We start from the raw sequence: 19,048 nt of genomic DNA, 5'->3' as shown, positions 1-19,048 counted from the left end.
TCCTCACGGAGCTCAATACCCGTTGTTGCTGGGTCCTAAGGAAGAGCTAAGTACAAGTGAAAGAAACAGAGACCAGTCAGCACTGATGTGGAAAGCTGACTTGGAGAAAGCCAGGCCAGTTCTCATGGGGAATTGGAGCCAGGTCTGAGCTGGGGTGACATCGTGGGATCCAGCCCCTGAGGGACACTAACTCCTTAAGAAGGGACCATGTCACCCTTCATACAGCCCAGTGTTAGCTCCATTTTAATGCCACATGGTCTTTCCTAGATGCCTTCAGATCCTTTCCTAGAAGGGAGTTGTCTACCATGCTCTTTAGCATCACCAAGCAGGAGCTGTCCCTTCCTAAAGGATCCCCCCCTGTGACAAGCATTCGAGGACACATCAGTTCGCAGGCATCTTCAAGTGGGATTTACTGGTTTTCTAGTCTCAAAGGCAAAGGCCAAAGATGAAGTGTGTACCTTCAGAGATGGTGATGGGAAACCATGTTCCATGTCATGATCTTTAGGAGATGATGATACAAAAGCAAACTTGCCCACTGGGGGAAGACCAATGCCTCAGGGTCACCCTCATATGTGGAATCTAATGACCCTGACGTCATAGAGGACAAGACTAGAATGAATGAGAGCAGAGGCTGAGGGGACTGGAGGGAGAGGATGATAGCCAGTCAACTCTACTAAGTTAGAATTGGTAAGGAAGAATACAAATCTGTCCTGGTGCTTTAATACACAGCAGAGGAACTGGTTAACATCATCATATCAAACATACCGAACACCTGGAAGAAATGGTTTGTATTATTCTCATCAAAAAGAAAGAACCATCATGTCATGTGGGATACCCTAATTTGATCATTACGCAACATATAAATGTATCAAAACTTCATGCTGTGCCCATAAAGACGTGTACAATTGTGTATCTGTCAAAAATAAAAATTAAAAGATGGGACTTCAACATTTTGGGACCGACACTCGATGTTGTCTCTTAGAGGACTTCACTGTTGAGTCGGAATTTTTCAGGTTTTCACCCCCTTACCTGCCTTCCAGCTCTGCCAGCCACTGAGACCAAGCCTTGGAGCTTCTGGGGACACTGACAACCAAGGAACCTAAAACACAGGTTTTTGTAAGAAGCACCCCCAGGGTGGAGCCCAGCATTCGACTGTGAGAGACCAGAGCTACAGAGCATGGGTTGGATCATTCAGTCTGCTGGGTGTTCTCTCTTTCTGGGTCTTGTCAAAGTTTCTCAGTTGAAGTTATTCAGAAAGTTAGTGGCTAAGGAAACAACCATTAACATAATAGGCATTTCCTCTGTCCTTCTTCTAAGTCTCCCAGAATTCTGGCTGCTTTGAAGAGATGAGTTTCTCATCAGATCTGCAGTCACCTTAAATGGTGGCTCACTACCTAGAAGATAAGAGAGCAGCTGAAATGCGGATGGCAGAAGTATGGTTTGTGCCTTGCTTGACTCGTCATGTGTATTCTCGACTGGAGGAAGTGACTCAGACGGGATGTGAGTGCCCAGCACTTAGTTATGGCTTCTGAAGTGATCTGGACTCAGACAAGACCTCTTCCCAGGCTCTCAGGTCAAGGGACTTCTTTCAGGAAGGGACAGGGAGTATCTGGGACAGAGCTGGGAGGTTACTGTTAAAATTATTTGAGAGTTGTGTAGCTCTCTGCAATAACGCTTTGTTGAAAGTCAAAATTATTTTGTTCCCATTTCTTCTCTCAAAGTCAAAAATAACAAGCGTGGGGCTTAGAGAGGAAAGGAGGTTTGTTCTATGTCCAACCAGCACTGACCAAACTTCCTGCCTAGTTCCCTGCCTACCAGGCCCTGGCCAGCCTCCTGTAGCCTATTTCCTTATATTTCAAGAGTTGTTCAAATTCTTAAGACCAGCACCAATTTCACATCCATCGTGTCTGGTGCGAGAATGCTACGTACAAAAACCTAGCACACTACCAAGGAGAAAGCCCGATAAGTGCTTTTGACAGTTTTGTGTGTTTTCGTGAACATCCTTATCAGAGTTCCAAGAGCTGAGCGGAAAAAATCTTTTACAGATGAGCAAACTGAGATTCAACAAAATTAAATAACTTGCCGGAGGCCATGCAGCTCTTTCCCCAGTCCTCTTGAGTCACAATTAACTGTCTGGATCCCAGAAAGAAATTGCAGACCAGCATCTAGACAATGGGAAATGAGCCGTCTAGAGGTGGCTGCCCTTAAAGGAATGTGGACTGCTGTCTGGGAGCTTCAGTACCCGTAGTGACCACACTCGGTACCTCCAACTCCCAACTCTGGGAGTGTTTAAAAGGATGAAAGGCTTATCCCAAGTAAACCTTTTATTATCTTAAAGTTCAGAGAGCACATTAAACACTGCAGGCCAACTGTTGGTGAGTGTGAACAGTCCAAGTTAATCCAAAATGTTCTGCGTCTCTGCCTGGGTCAGTGCAAGACACTGCCAAACAAGACTGGCACTGACCATTGAACCAAAGCCTGTCTCTAACAGAGTTTAAAACAGTCATTGTGCACACATGCCCCTTCGGGGCCCTATAGATTGTTCTGTTTACTAAATCTCTACTGGCTTCTGGTTTGCATTTTTCTTTTTTTGTGTGTTCAACAAAGGATATATTGTTCATTACTAAGATCCCTTGATTAAAAATCCAAGTGTTGAGTAATCCCGCTGTTCCTAGCTGTGCTAACCCCTCCCCCGTTCCCTGATTTTCATCTACTTCAACTTCCTTCTCCATCCATCTCATGAGGAGTGGATCTGAACCCACATCTGTTTGATGTTACTGATATTGCCTTAGACACATGTGCCTGTACAAAAGGATCCCAGAAAGACTCAGGACGGGATGGGGAGATGGGAAGAGAGGGCTGGGTTGCTGGGAACCGTCACTCTCCTGATCTTGTCGGTAATGCGTGGTTCCACAAAAATTAGCTTCAGGCATTAACTATTAATGTTGCTCTGAGTTTTAGGTAAGAATTAAATGACTTAGTAGTTGTTAGTTTGGAAGACAGCCAAGACTGGCCAGCTGCCATCGAGCACCCTGGGAAGACGGTTTGCATCCCAGACAATAAGGGCAACACTTGCTACGGTGGAGGGGCACTACTGTGCCACGGAGCCCCTATCAAGCAGAAAGCACAGAGGTGCCACAGCAGTGGGGTGTTAGAGGTTGGGTGACGGCATCCAGGAGGTGGACACAGTTCAAGTTTTACCTATGAGTGTCCCTGTCATTCACACTAAGAAGATGGAAATGGGTCTTCAGACATCTCTGAAGAGTCAGGAAGAATCTCTTTCTCAGAAAAGTGATCACTGCTACCAAGCCAACAGGTGATCTAATCAGCCCGACCAGACAGGGCAACCCCAAGATGTCTCTGAAAGATGAGACGTTTTCTTTATCAAGATGTCCTGGGGGTAAATTTAACACCTCCCCCATCTCAACTGTTTCAGATCAAGCTATTATTGTTTTCTAGAAAGTTCTTATGAAACCAAATTAACTCCTAAACTCCCAGGGAGCATGGCCTTGGGTCTAGCCTTCAGGACAAGTTGGGAGCATGTGTATCTATAGCAACCGCATTAACAGGGTATCCCAGGGTCCCCAGAAAATGTGCTTCCTGACGAGGGTCACCATCGTGTCATCTGTTAAGAGTCTGTGGTTGAGACCATGCATTCATTTCTCACCGAGGAGACTGTTGTGTCACTCAACATGACCAGAGGAAACTATCTATGCCTGAGAACAAAACCAACTTAATTTCACTGTGCTCCCGGGACATAAAATCCCAAGAATCAGGAGAGTAGGCAATACTGTTTAAAACATTAGTTTTATTGCACGGATGATGGTATCTCTCACTGGAATGTGGCTCTCAGGGAAACCAAGCTAAGAAGGCTATAGGATGGTCACCTTCTAGCCTTTCCCAGCGAGAAATGTTCATTGTGTCCTCAGAAGGGGATTCTGTCAGAAGCTGGGAGGCAGTGACATAGCTACTCAGGCTGCACAGACGAGTGTGTGTCACACAGAACCAGACAGGGTGCTGTTCAAACAAATCTCAGAGATGACACACACTGAGAGTCTCTCTCCCTCCCCTTCCCCCCCTTCCCTTCCTCTTCCTCCTCCTGCACCAAGAGCCTTGGGGCCTAAGGACTGGATTTCTGTCCATTTCATATCTGCCCTGGTGACCTTCCATGGCACAAGCAGGTCTTGCTTGTCTCGTATCCACAGGAGCCTGGTCACCACCTTACTGTTCTGGTTTTGACAGACTTTTTCCTTCCCTTTGGTGTAAGCGCTGAAGGCCTCCGACTGCCCCATGCTCTGGAATGCGATGAAGACAAGGCAGCTTGTAGCCTTTATAGTTCTCACCACTTGAAAGGCTGTGACTGGTTTGAATGACAATCCAACGATTGAAACCACACATACTATAAAACTACCAAATGTGCACGGGTAAATGTTTTACTTTTTTTTTTCCCCTTTGCTGTGACAAAACACCCTGGGAGGAGCAACTTTTAGAGAAAGAAGGTCCATAGCTCCAGTCCATCACGTGGGGAAGTCAAGGAAGGGACTTGAAGCAACTAGTCGCTCGGCATAGAGCAGACAGGGATGGATGCATGCACACAAGCTCCTCAGCTCACTCTCTCTCTGCTCTTTGGCCATTCAGGATCCAAAGCCAAGGAATGGTGCTGCCCACTTTTACGCTGGGTCTTCATACAGTCCAGACAACATCCTACAGACATGTCCACAGGCCAACCTGGTGTCATAATCCCTCACTGAGACTCTCCTCCCAGGTGCTTCCAGACTGTCACAGCTGACAAACCATCTCACAGCTGAAACCTGAGAACAGGGAAGAATCAGTGCCTTGGCGTTTGTGTGCCGCATCTTTCTGGCTCTTTATTAAAACGCTCTTTTCTTCTGAAGGAGCAGCCTTGGCTTGGCTGTTGTCCGTGGTAGTGTTGTTATTGTTGTTCATTTATATAACTGCCTTTGAGCTGAATTCAGAAAGGACTAACGGAGAAACATGTCTACCTTGTACTGAGACGCTCAACCACCTGTTCAACAGGAGAGGAGTCGTGACAAAGCCCTTCATTGACCAACTGCAAAAAAAAATCCTTCCTCCAGCCCCACCTTCTCTCCCCACCCTTTGGCAAAAACACTGAGTAAATAGTACACTTAGTGCCAAGATGTGGAGGTCAACAAACTCTTGCTTTGTCACAGGAACCTGGGAATCAGGTCAAGTAGACTTCAGGGAATGTCAGACCTGCCCGCCCCATGGAGTTTGAACCTGAGGATTAACAGTAAGAGAGTCTGGAGGATGCTCGCCAAGAAGATACGCAGCAGACACCTGATGCCACGACTTGGCTTGGCAACACGTAAGAGGTTTAGCAATGCAACCTCCATTGACCTCAGCCAGGGGTTGTATATGGTGGTGGAGCCTTGCTCTAGAGTGTTCATCGCAGACTCTAAGCTGGCTCCTGAGATTCCCTGAGGGCCCTGGTGAACAGGCCCCTTACTCTTGAGGTTGGATAGGACTTGTGAACAAATACTGTAGAAAGAATATCTTATATCTGTATGGCTGTGGCACCTGTCAATATCTACCCGATGCCCTATGGCTTAGGCAAGAAATAGGGGGTCGGGGTGTGGAACATCCAGAAAGAGAAAGAATTCTGGGATATAGCTAGGCATAGGAGATTCACCCGGGAAAGATGGGACAAGACAGATGAACGGTGTCTGAGCACAGGTAAGGAGCCACATGGCAGAATGTAGATTAAAATAAATGGGTCATAATAAGTTATGATCTAGTCAGAGAAGAGCCTAGCTATATGGCCAAGGTGTTTGTAAATGTATTTTGAGTCTGAGTTTTATTTCTGGGAACATGGGACTAGGAGGAAGAACCAGGACAAAACTTCTACAAGACACCAAATCCTTCTTGTGATTAGGTCGCACGACAGAGCAAAGGAAACAACAGTCCCTCAGCAGTTGACTTGAGTGTAGGGACTCCAAGGGTTTGATTTGATCAGCTGGTTATAAAGGCCTGGACTAGTCAAGTGAGTGCCTAAAAGGAAGACCACAGTCAGACATAAAGGAGACTGGAGAGAGGTGAAGCAGTTTTAAATACCAGGAGCAGACCTGAAAACCTTGAATGGGAATCCAGCTTTAGCCAGTACCTTCCTTTCAGCCTTTGTGACCCTAAACAAGATAACCAGTTCCAGAACACACCGACTTCTTGTGGATTAGTCAGATTTCTGTGGCTGGGAGCACGTGGGGAAGCAAAGCCGCGCACCCCATAGTGCTGTGAAAGCAAGAATTTGGAAGAAGGACCCTCAAAGGACACACCCCCAGTTGCTCACTTCTAAGTCACTTAAGCCTACCTTTCTAAACTTTCCAATACATTCCATCGGCACCACAAGCTGGCAGCCAACACTCATCACCACAAGGTCTTTGGAGGATGTTCCAGAGCCAAACCAAAACACTCCTGACCCTGCAGCCTGTGACAGAACAGGTACATGCCATGTTGGCTAAGCTGGTAACTTTGTGGCCTTTGCTGCATGGTATAGAAGACAACTACATCATGGCTAGGGAGAGGGCTCCCTGGCTAAGAGCACTTGCTGTGCAGGCATGAGGCCCTGAGTTCGAACTTCCAGCACCTACACACAAGAAGCCAGGCATGACTATGTGTAAACTCGGTGTTGTCCAGGGGTGGCAGGGGGCTAGAGGCAGCAAATCAGCAAACTTTCAGTCCAATGAGAGAAGTCCTCTTCAATGCATAAGCTAGTGATCAACAAGAGGGGGAGTCCCTGATGCCCGTCTCTGGCCTTGGTACACACCAGCCTGCCTACATACATGTAACACACACAAACACGCACACACACAACCCCCACACACAAAAACACACACACCATACCCCCCCTACACACACAAACACACACACCACACACACACATACACACCACACAACCCCCCCACAAACACACACCACACACCACACCATACACTCCACACACCACACCACACACATACCACACAACCCCCACACACAAACACACAAACCACACACTACACCACACACACGCACACATACCATACAACTCTCCCCACACACAAACACACACCATACACACCACACAACTCTCCCCACACACAAACACACACACACACACCACACACACCACACATACCACACACACACACACACACACACACACACACACCATTATCATCACTGTGATCATCATGGTCACCAAAAACATGCGTGCATTCCTCCACATCTATGTTCTCTGGACACACTTCTCAAGGCCCGTGTATCACTCCTTATTGAAGCAAGCTGAGGTCTCGTGGAGGGAAGTTGGTAGGATGCTAAAAAAGACTCCTGCAACCGTCACTCCTCTGTGTTGGAATCATGGAAAGCTGGAGGGATACAGTGGAAGGTGTTCTGTGGAAGGGACTCCCATTGGACACACTGAGGGTGATCACAGCCGACCCCCTAAGAAGTGAGCGGGTGAGTAGACAGCCTTCCTGTTGCTACAAATGTCATACATGCCCTAAATGTGGAGAATGGCCCCTTCAGAAAGCAAGATGTCTACCAAAAATTCCTAAAGCAGGTGGCAAGTGATGTCTGAGCTAAGAACTAGCCCTGGTGTAAGAGCCATGATGGCTATGGTCAACCTGCCTGGACTTAAACTTGCCGTGGGAGCAAACCTCCGGGCACGCCTGTGAGAATGTTTCCAGATTTCACTGAGGTGGGGAAGGCCTACTCTGAAGGTGAGTGGCACTGCCCGACGGGCTGGGCTCCTGGACTGAATAAAACACAGAACACTAGCAGTCACCTGGCTTTGCTATCTGACCACAGGACCAGTAGGACAGCTGCCCCCCATCTGTCGCCATGCCCTAGCCTGTAAGTCAAAACAAACCCATGCCCCCAAGTCACTTTCGTCAAATATACTGTCACAGCAGTGAGGCAGTGACTGATTGACTAATAAAGATGGTGTTCATTTCTGTGCATGAGGACTGCTCTCAGTGTTATCACGGGGCCTGAGCCCATGAGTCCGAGTCAGGGCTGCCCCTGAAAAGGTTGGAAAGGCATAAACAGCAATGCCGTGCAATCCCTGTTTGACAGTAGGAAAGCGAGGCCCAGGAGGGTCAGCTGTTGTTATGTCAGATGCAAAGTGTCCTCTGTAGGCATCTGTACAGCTGGTTCCCAACTGCGATGTGGCGCTGGTTCCAAACCTTTGGTGCCCAGGGATTTAATGGCGGGTGTAGGTCCCTCTGAGTATGATCTCAGGGTTAGACGCTGGCTCCACTTCCGGGCTGAGCTGTTTCCTTATTGCCACAGCAAGGGAACCGGTAACCCACTGCCTGGTGTGTCCACTGTCACAGCCTGGAGTGGCTCCAGGCAGACAGCCTTCCTGCCATAGGGCTGGGCTGCAGTATTGCCCAGAGCATGGCCCTGAATAAGCCCTTCCTCCTCCTCCTCCTCCTCCTCCTCCTCTTCCTCCTTCTCTTCTTCCTCCTCCTCTTCCTCCCCCTCCTCCTCTCTCTCTCTCTCTGTCAGGGGCTCTCTCTCCCACAGCCGCCCAAGTGTGACTCCTACCCCTCTTACTGGTGTCTTAGTTTCCTGGGGATTCAGTAATGAAGTACCATGGAGACAGTGGGGGAGCTTAGGTCATCAATGTGCCCACTCACACTGGTCCAGAGGCTGGAACTCTCAGTTGAGATATCAACAGAGCCTCTTCCTGCTTCCGGTGGTGGCAGAGGTGGTGGTCTTGGCTTTCTGCTGCGCCCCTCCCGCCTCTCAGTCCGCCAGCACATGGTCCCTTCCTCCTGTGTGTCTGTGTACTGCCCCTTCTTATGGATATATATATGCATATATAAAACACGCTTACACATATACACTCATGTGTGTGTGTGTGAGTGTGCCTATGTATGCACACCAGGGTGAGTGTGTATGCAAGTGCTCACATGCCCGTGTGCACAGAAGCACACCTATGTACTCACTCACGTGCGTGTGCTCAGAATGAATCATGACCACCTTTCTCGTGTTCTTTGTCACTGCACTAATGTTGCTATAAGCCAGGACGCAGAAGTCTGAATTGGACCAAACATAGCATTAGAGGGCATCTAGCTGATGATCAATGGTGATCCCAGCTTCCGGCTACATGAGATATTGTGGGGGGAACATGGTGGGGGGAGGTAGGTAAGCAAACACTCTTGGGCCATCTCCTGTCCCATGAGAGATGGTACATCATGGGGAGATGAGGGCCCTTCTGTCCATGGGAACATTAAGGTCTTATATTGGATGCCCAATGGGTCAGGAGCTGGGTCTCTGAGTCCCTAAGATTGATCTAAATGTCCCTAAATATGTTGCCAAATCTGAAGTCATCAACACATCTGATTTTATCACAACTGTCCCCACTTTTGTTGGTGTCAGGCATAACCGGGGGCTTCTGGTCCCTGGTAGTTCCATGACAAGGCAAAACAAAAATTACAGACTGAGCAAAGTGCCTCCTCCCGTGGTCACCACCAGAAGGCAAAACAAAACAAAACAAAACAAAACAAAACACAGTATTTGGGAACCAACAGGGTGCGAATTCACACTTTGTTCTCTGGTCCTGACGGGTTAGTCCCCTGGGAAATACCTAGAGGCCTGGGCAGTGCTTGGATGAAGGCTGTAATCTGTCTGCATCAGGCCAGAATGGTCAACCCAACTAGTACTTCTGGTCCAGTCCCATGAGGGTGGTGGCTCCAGGGGAGGGAGGAAGTGCCACCTAGTGGTGAGAAGAGACTGGCTTGCATGGGTCCAGGACTCGGGCTTTATTTAGGGAGTCCAACCGAGTCTCATGTAAGTATCAGACAATTGAAAATACTGTGTCCAAGACAAATGGGATGGCTTCCCAAACAAGCCAACCGTCTACTGTGGAGCCTCCCATTTCAGTGTGTCTGACAAAGCCCCCAAAGTCCCCACCCAGTCAGCCCGGAGACCTAGGGAAAGGACAGCTGAGTCTCCAATGACCACCATTCCACCATCCCTGTGTTGTGGGGAACCAAGAATTTAGAGTATAACTGCTTTCCATCTGTGTGACAAAAGATCAGATACATGTCCAGTCCATTCTGACAACTTCTATTTTAGGAAAAAAGCGGATCATAAGAGCAAATACCACAATAATAATGATTTTAAAACAGCCAGCTAGCTGTGTGGTAGATTATAGAGAACTTTATTTTCTTTTTTGAGCCTCAGTCTTCAGCCCAGGCTATATCCAGGCTCAAGGGACTCATTCTACTTCAGCGCTACTACTGCGCTGGGGTGACAGGGTGCAGGGTTACCATGCTTAGCTCTTTGGAAAGACTGTCACAATAACATCATGTCATTACGTCTGCTCAGGACTCGGCTGCTGTTTGTTTTTTTGTTTTCTCAGGACTGCCTCAAAAATCCTCCTGGAGAAGAGACTGAAAACACACTCAGCTTCTTAGCATCTAATCCTCAGATGAGAAAATCAAATAACGCAAGTGAAAACCGTGACGTCGTTTGAAAACATTTCCTGTTCTCAAAGCGAGGAGCATTCTCAGAAAGGACTAACCCGCTGCTTCTGGGAATGGGGATTATCGTAAGATCATTCAGGAGCTTAAGGGAAGTGTGGAAGAACCTTGAAAGACTCTGGTAGCCATTGGCACACAGAGACCCAATGCTTCAGAAAGGCATCTAACTCAAATTCACAAGCAGCAGCTCCCTGGAAGGAGAGCCTTGCAGGGTGACAGAGCTGACCATCCTAGGCAAGACCTTGGCGCCATTCTGCTTGTTCCATCACTAAGGGCATTATGGGAAGAGGTGAGAACAGGCAGTACCCACAGTGGGTAAAATGGCTTCTCTCCAAGAGGGTTGTTAAATCCACTGAAGAGCTGGGAGCCCTGGAGGCACCCACAGTGAGCTAGGACAAGGCTGGGTAGTAATGAATGCAATAGTGTATAGGCTAAGACACCGTTAGTAGTCTCACCTGAGCCTTTACTCTTGGGACAGCAAGGTCCTTGTGCTGTCCAGGTGTGTGGCTCCACACTTCTGAACGTAATTTCCTCTGGACCACAACCTGACCACCTATCTGTACTTGGTCAAATCACGGGAGCTTAGGGCTCTCCCTGACTACGCAGCCTCCTTCAAAGCAAAAGCTGTCCCAAACTCAGGCTGATTCTTGTGCCACGGGACCACTTACTTTGCCCAAGCTGGACTATGGCAGTAGGAGCTGCCCCGTTGACCTCCTAAGCACACAGAGGACAGGGGGGCAGGCTAGACCTACCAGTCCCAGGGTAGACTGTCCTGTGGGCGGGTATCACAAATATCCATCCGGCTTTTAGAATAACCACGTCCAGAAGCGTGGTAACAGATTAAGCAAAAATCCAAACTCTGAAAGGTAACCGACTTAAGAGGAAAAGCTAAGCCACCGTCATTTTGTAACATTCATCACATAATTTGTCCATTTTGTAGGACCACGGATTGGTTGTGCATTCTTAGAATGACGCATATTTGTGTCCTCTTAACTGTAAAACCGAAGAAAGGCTGGGGGGTACTCTAACTGTTTAAGGCAATTATTTCCAAGAATAACTTTGAACCACTGAAATGGACTCCTCTGGGAGTGAGCCACCAGGCATTGGTGGAGGATGTCGCTCTGGGAGGTGGGCGAGGCCATGCATGTGTATGTGCATATACATGCAAACATGTGTGTGAGAAGGTGTTAAATACACATGCATGTGTATTTGTGACAGTATGGTGAACTTGTGTAATATGCATGTACCTGTGAGTGCGCATGTACCTGTGAGTGCGCATGTACCTGTGAGTGCGCATGTGCACGGTGGGTCTGCAAATGGCGAGTGAAGGCCCTTTATTTCCAGACCTGCCGAGACCTTTCTCTGACTGACTTCTACAGGATAACTGTGCAATGCTCTCTCTATAGTCAAAGGAGAGTTGGTTTTCTAATAAAAACAATGTGGTTGTTTTCTAATTCTCTTCAACAACTGTAAGTGAGAATGGAATTGGATCATCCCAGATGTTACACACACTCAGCGTCTATGGAGGGATTTCCCAATGAGGGTGGAGCTTGGGGCGTGGCCGAGCTGGGGGCGTGGCCGAGCAGGGCGGGCATAAGGCTAGGAACAGGGGCCAGGACTGAGGATGGGTGACTGCCCCCAGGAACCACTTTCCTATAGCTACCAGTCTACATGAAATGGCCCCCACGGTATCTATTTCAGCCACCTGGACGAAGAGTTCAGACCTGTCTTTCCAGACCACTTTGAGGTGCTGTTAAAATGTCTGTGGGTCATAACTCACACAACGATTATCTCTCACGCAAACACGAGCAACCTCTGGTTTAGATTTGCACTCTTCGTTCTATTCCTTCAAATCCAAATGGAAAAGGCAAGGTGTGGGAGAGGAAGCTGGTTTCACAAGTTTCTACTGGGGCTGGAAAATGGTTCAGCTGCTAAGTGCCTGCTGCACCGGGGTTCAGTTCCCTAGAGCACAGGTAAATGTCAGGTGGGCGTGGAGGCGGCACCTGCAGCTGCAGCCTCAGGGGTGGAGACGGGATCCCTGGAGCAAGCTGGCCAGTGAGACTAGACATACAGCTTCGGACTTGAATAAAAGAATAAGGCGGGAGAACCGTCAAGAAGACTCTTGACATCATCCTCCAGCATCCCGTGCCTTCACCACATGTGCATGCACTCCCACACAGTCCAAACACAAACACTCACATGTGAGCATGTCACACACATGTAACAAACTAAAGAAAATCAACAAAGTTGATTGAAAATGTTTAATTTGTAAGGCACACAGTTTATGATCATTTTAATATCTAAAAGAACGAAATTAACAGGACTAAAACCTGATTGTCGAATCATTTACCAAGTTTGGATGTCACGTTGTAAAAGCAGGCTTAAAAAGATGACTCCTTACAAAGGAGTGAGGTGGACCTGGGTGGGACAGGCTAGACATGGCCCTGAAAACCTTCTTGGGTGACAAAGAAACAGACTACTGGACTGAAGCCACAGCTTCCAAGAAACAAGAAAATGTAGTGGCCACCACATTGGGCTTTGTTTCCTTATGAGACATTTTCCACCTCATCTCGGGATCTTACTGTTACCCTTGCCCAAACTGCTTATGGCATGAGGGTTCCAGAGCCCAGCGCCCCAGCCAAGTGTACAAAAGACGTTTCCTGTAGAGTGTGCCTGTGAGGGACAAGCTTGAGGAGTCCTGCAGAGCGTCCAGACAAGCTCACATTTCCTCATTCATGGATGATGAAGGGGATGTCACAAGCAGACCAGAAACTCCTCAATGTCTCAGGAAAGGACCGTTTTCCAGAGCGGCTTACAAGTGGGACTTTCTGGGTTTCCATCTGGAGTTTGGTTTTCCTGCTTGGCCTCAGACTGAGATAGAAGAGCAGTGAGACAGAAAGTAGACAGAGAATGAGCTAGCCTCCGGCATATCGTCTTCACTGAAGCCCTGACAGGAGCAGGGAGAGACTCCAAGCTGGAGCTGACAGGAAGAGTCCCCATGAAAGCAGTCCCTCTTGGGAGGGAGTGGTGAGAAAAGAAGGTTCCAGAAAAGGAGTGGACCCAAAGGCACCCTAGTTCCTGCTGTCCCATGGTTCTGCAAGGGGCTCTATGATCCCTGTGTGGCTCAGCAGGACCAAATCCTTTGTTTTAAATCTTCTGTGATGACCTTTTAAGGCACAAGAGGTCCCTTCATTGGTCCTTACACGAATGTCATACCACGGATGAATGAAATTATATGTGATGTATGTGCACAGGCGTATATGAAAGATTAGCAGTTCTACAAATATTCAAATTGTTGTCAGAAAGTATATGGAATAAATTTCAGGTGATGTTTTAACTTCTTCTTCATACCCTCTAATACTGTTCTAAAGTATTCTATAAGTCTAAACCGGCATTTCCATTTTAAACTGATATTTAAGAAGAGAAAAGGGAGTCATGTGATTATCACAACTATCAAAGACTAACCTCTTAAAAATGGTGAGAACTTGAGTCAAAGCCAGTTTGCTCTGAAACAAGCTACAAAACACTATTTCCCTAAACATGGCCGACCAGAGGACTGAATCTCAAAGATATAAATTAGCGTAGATGAGATGGAGCAGACAAATCGCAAGACCATGCATCCTGCGGTGGCATTTAGAGAGTCAGCGTTCTTTTTGCAAAAGCTGTTTTGGGGAAGAAACATAGAAGGTCCTCCTGGAAGCCCTGTTCACTCATCTGAGGAAAGACGCAAGCCAGCATTACTTCATCCTTTTCGCTGCGTCTGAATACGCGTGTTCAATCTCCTGGTCAGCTGGACACGTGTTAGTGAACTCATCCCGGGCATAAGCATTGTTCAAGTACCTCCAAATGCCAGTCATTTCAGAAGGAAACTCAAAACCTCTGTATTTCTTGGCCACAATCTGAAAATCAAAAGGCAACAATGAAAGGAGACAGTCCACTCACGAGGGTGACCAGGTCAGACAACCCAACCTTGGGAAGCTCATAGCTTAGTTTCCAATGTCATCCTAAGGTGCTGCCCATGGTGGCACTTTGACTTTGCTAGGGCACCTTGGAAGCAGGAGGGGTGACAGAGGTGCAGGACCCAAATGCAGTGGTCTCTGACAGGATCTAGGATCACCTGGGAGATGACGCTTCGAGTACAATGAGGGAGCCTCTAGGGTGGGCTCAATGAGGTTGAAAGACCTACCCGAAATGTAGAAGACTGGATTCCATGGACTGGGGTTCCTGGACTGAACACAAAGAGCATAAGGAACTGGACACCGGCACCCACAGCTCTCTGTGCCTGACACCTTGTGACCAGGTGCCTCGCATTCCAGCCACCGTGCCCCCCGCCAGCCACCATGGTTTTCATCCCATCAAACTATGAGACAAAATCAACCTTCCTCTTTTAACTTCCCCTCAGGTTCCCAGAGGTGATCCTTGGGACCCAGCCACACGTGTGTACAGCATGCCAGTGGCTGTCCCCCTGTGTCTGTGGCAATGCCTTGGCAAAGTGTCAGCTTCTGTGTTACGTGGTGCATGAAGACACATGGGAGGTCTTCGTTTTGGATGCCATCAGGAACTTTTAATCAGCTGTCTCTTCTCGCTATTCAATGCCACCTCCAGCAATTCCCTAATGCCTGGTATTTGGAAGTCCGCCACTCTTTTCTAAGCACATTGTTTAACCATGAGCTTTACTGTGTGCAAAAGTCAGTGCTTAAACAAAACAGCTTGCTCCTCACCATCATGGAGACGGTGGGAGCAAAAAACCGGACAAGTGGGGTGGATATACTAAGGAACTCGGCTATGTGAGACGGGTTTTTGGTTTGGAGAGGGCCAGGTGGGGAATCGGTCACTAAGGAAGGTGTCCAGCGATGAGGGATGTGTGCCTCGATCAGTGCTGCACACTTGAACAACTGAAAACAAGAAGATTTTCTATCATAGTCCCAGCAGTCAAGAGGTCAGTGGGTCCCTGCTCCCACTAAAGCTTCTGGGTTCAAATCTGTCTCCAGCCTCTCTCCTCGTGTCTTAAGCTCTTGACTATGGAAGGATAGCTGAGTCTGTGCATGTCTTCTTGCTGTGTTTGGGTGTCCCTGTCTTAAATCCTCTTTCAGCAGCAAGCCATATTAGAGGAGGGTCCAACCTTCTCTTCTGCACCTCCAACCTAACAAATTGTATCTTGACAGACCCATTCTGGGGTAGTAGTGATTAAGACTTCAATATAAAAGCTTGGGGGGGGGGACGATTCCATCTTTCCATCTGCCACAGGGATGCAGGGCTACAAAGGTCATATCTGTTGTGTCCCTTCCCTCCCCACTGATCCCGGGATGCTGGGATTAATGGAAGCTAAGATGCAGCACAAATCAGATCTCAGTACTCAATCGCCAGACGATGACATCGACCACCATTCATGCAGCATGGAGGCAAATTAGGACCAAGGAAGGTCTAAAGAGTCTGTGACAGGGTCTAGCATTCTTCATCTGAACACAGATTTAAGAATGCTCGGGGCTGGGGATTTAGCTCAGTGGTAGAGCGCTTGCCTAGGAAGCGCAAGGCCCTGGGTTCGGTTCCCAGCTCCGAAAAAAAGAACCAAAAAAAAAAAAAAAAAAAAAAAAGAATGCTCGAGTCAAGAATTCTTGTCTCTTTGGTTGATTCTCACCCACCTGCTTCGCTTTTGATCTTTTTGAAAAATCTTAACCTGGAGTCTCCCCATAGAGCCCAGATCTCTCTTTACTTTTTATTTGGGCATGGGGTCTTATTACCTTGCCCAGGTGGGCCTTGAACTCTCTCTGTAACCCACTCGAGGTTGAGCTTTCGGTCTACCTCCATCGGCCTCGTTGGTGGCAGGTATTATGGGCCGGTGCCATTAGCTCTGGATATTTAGTATTAATGAAGAAATTTGCTAAATGTCCCCCTCTCATACATGGACTCTTGCTTTTAGAATTTCTCTCTGTGTATATATATCTCCATGTGCATGTGTGTCAACCTACATACGATGGTGTGCAAGTGCGTGGACAAGGCGTGGGAGTCAGATGGACACTGTGTGACTTTCTGGATTGCTAACTATATTTTAAATGCTATGCTAGATTTACTTTTTAAGTTATGTCCTGTGGAGGTGGGGGGAGGTGGTCTGTGCATGTGAGTCTAGGGTGGATCCATGGACCCAGAGTTACAGGCAGCTCTAAGCTGCCTGATGTGGGTGCTGAATTCAGGTCCTCCGGAAGAGCAGCCAGTGTTCTTAACTATTGCCCTAACTTAATGTTTTAAAGATGTTTTTCTTATGTGTGTGCACACATGTGTGCAGAGGTCCCTAGAGACCAGAAGAGGCATTCCAGTCCCTACTGCCGGTTGCAGGTGGCTACTCTGCCAAGCACACGAGTCTCAACTGCTGAGCCATCGCCCCAATCCCTCTTTCTCTATCCCATTTTTGAGACAAGGTCTGTTGTTGAGCCTGGAACTTGAAATGTGACTTAACTGTCTGGCCAGCAACCCGGTGGATTCTCCTGCCTCTGCCTGCCTGAGATGGGATGCCTCACATCTGCCATGTTTTGCAAGCATTCTGGGGAAGCAAACTCAGGTCCTCTTGCTTGTGTGACAAGTTCATTAGCAGCTGAGCCATCTCCCCACCCTCATTGTGATTTCCGAGTTTACTACTTTGTTTCCTATGTGTATGCGCGCGCACACACACACACACACACACTCCCTTTCAGTTGCCCAGAGGCTGTGGTTCAGTTCTTTCTGAGGGTCCCCTAATATTATCTATCAAGGTGATTCCTGTTAGTGACAAAGGAGGGACTGTGTGTCTCCACATCTCGCTGGTTCCTTTCCTTTACCACGTTCCGACTTGACTCTGTGGCTGGAGCTGCTGCTTGGTCTCTCTACTAGTGTCAGCATGGGTTCTCCATCGAAAGGGCTTCAACTCCAAGCTAAAAAGCTCACGGAGAGGACTTGTCCCCTCTTATTGAATTTCCAGCTGCAATCTCTCTTTATAAATGTATTTTACTTTTTGATTAAAATATAATCACTTTGCTCCCTTGAGACATGTGTTCACCAAACACATAAGAACAGAGAAACCAAACAGGTAAGTGGCAGCCTGGATAGTTAGGTTGCCCCTAAGCCTCTCTTCTGGCAGTCTATAAGCAAGCTGGTGTCCTTTGAGCAAATCTGTGCTCTAAGTTAGAACAGGATAGGTTCCCTGTTTCTGAACAGCCTTTTCTAAGGCACATCTTATCTGTCAAAGGCTCCTATTTTCATGATCATTTGAATATTTCAACATACAGTAATTTTACTACTCAAGAGTGCTTATTTTACTGAGGCTGGGTGTCTGGGGAGATAATAACTAGGAATATAAAACTCTTTCATAATACCCCAGACAGCCTTCCTTTTCCTGTTTGCTGATTTTTGATGTCATGAAAGTTCTTGAGGTCATTGTGGATAACTTCCCCCTGTAGGCAATTCTACTGTTTATCTGTGTCATCATTGCTGTTGGTGACTACTATTGTCTGGCTGTCTGCTATCATTTAGGCATACTCCCTGAAGGGTCACTGTTTGGAAGTTTGGGTCTCAGTGGAGCAATGTGTGAAGGGACCTTCAAGAGGCAGGGCTTGGAGGAGGGCATCATTAGAGCATGCCATCTACATAGCGTGAGATAGTTCTCATGGGACTTTGGTTAATTCTGTGGGAAAGACTGATAGACAAGAGCAAGTCTGTATGCTTCTAGTTTCACCATATGGTCACTTCCTGTCTCACCAAATGGCTACTTCCTGTTTTACCTATGGTTACTTCCTGTCTCACTCAGGCTCACTTCCTCTCACCTATGACCACTTCCTGTCTCACTTATGATCATTTCCTATTTCACCTGTAGTAACTTTCTGTTTCACTTGTGGTCACTTCCTGTCTCATCCATGCTCACTTCCTGTCTCACCTATGGTTATTTCCTGTCTCACCTACAGTCACTTCCTGTCTCACCTATGGTCACTTCCTGTCTCACCTATGATCACCTCCCCTCCCTCCCCACATACACACTCACACTGAAATGCTGTAAGTCGTGAGACTAAGACCAGACTGAGCTACATAGTGAGACTCTGTCTCAAAATGCCAAGGGCTGGCGATAATCTTGGTGGTAGAGTAGCTAGCTGCCCAGCATGTATAAATCCCTGGGTTTCACCCTAGCACAAGTGGTTGACCCAGGCTATTCTTCAGATAAAGCAGAGGCCCCAGCTCTCCTTTAATTAATATAATCTTCTGCTTGGACCTTTGCCTTCCTGCTATCCTTCCCTCTTCTCCCATTCTGAATATAAACACCTGGTTTCAGGTCATTTGTTTTCAGGTCCAGTCTAGCTACTTTCTGTGGTGTCCTTTTGTCTGCCTCTTGCTACTTCTACATATATTTTTTATTTCGTCAGGACTTTAACTGTCTTTACTTTCCTTGCCCAAATACTTCTTGCCTGGTCCATTTTCTGTACTGTGTTTTTTCAACATTCTACATCTTGTCTTAGAGCTTTTTCTGAAGAAGTCCATATTATTTTCCCTTTTCAAGGTTGTAAAAGGATCTAGAATGT

The 19,048-nt window shown here is 47.5% G+C and overlaps 1 protein-coding gene across 1 annotated transcript in view; it reads right to left on the bottom strand.

Annotated features, from left to right (window-relative positions):
• Positions 1 to 13,840: 13,840 nt before the first annotated feature.
• Clic6 (chloride intracellular channel 6) overlaps positions 13,841 to 19,048 on the bottom strand; it is a 42,547-nt gene continuing 37,339 nt past the window's right edge. Inside the window, exon 6 of the mRNA NM_176078.3 lies at positions 13,841 to 14,407. Coding sequence (NP_788267.2) covers positions 14,246 to 14,407 — 162 coding nt within the window. The 3' untranslated portion in view covers positions 13,841 to 14,245. The remainder of the gene's footprint in view (positions 14,408 to 19,048) is intronic.

This window comes from Rattus norvegicus, chromosome 11 (genome assembly GCF_036323735.1).
Source record: "Rattus norvegicus strain BN/NHsdMcwi chromosome 11, GRCr8, whole genome shotgun sequence".
NCBI classification, from domain to species: Eukaryota; Metazoa; Chordata; class Mammalia; order Rodentia; family Muridae; genus Rattus; species Rattus norvegicus.
This window is presented reverse-complemented; position numbering and strand designations above follow the sequence as displayed.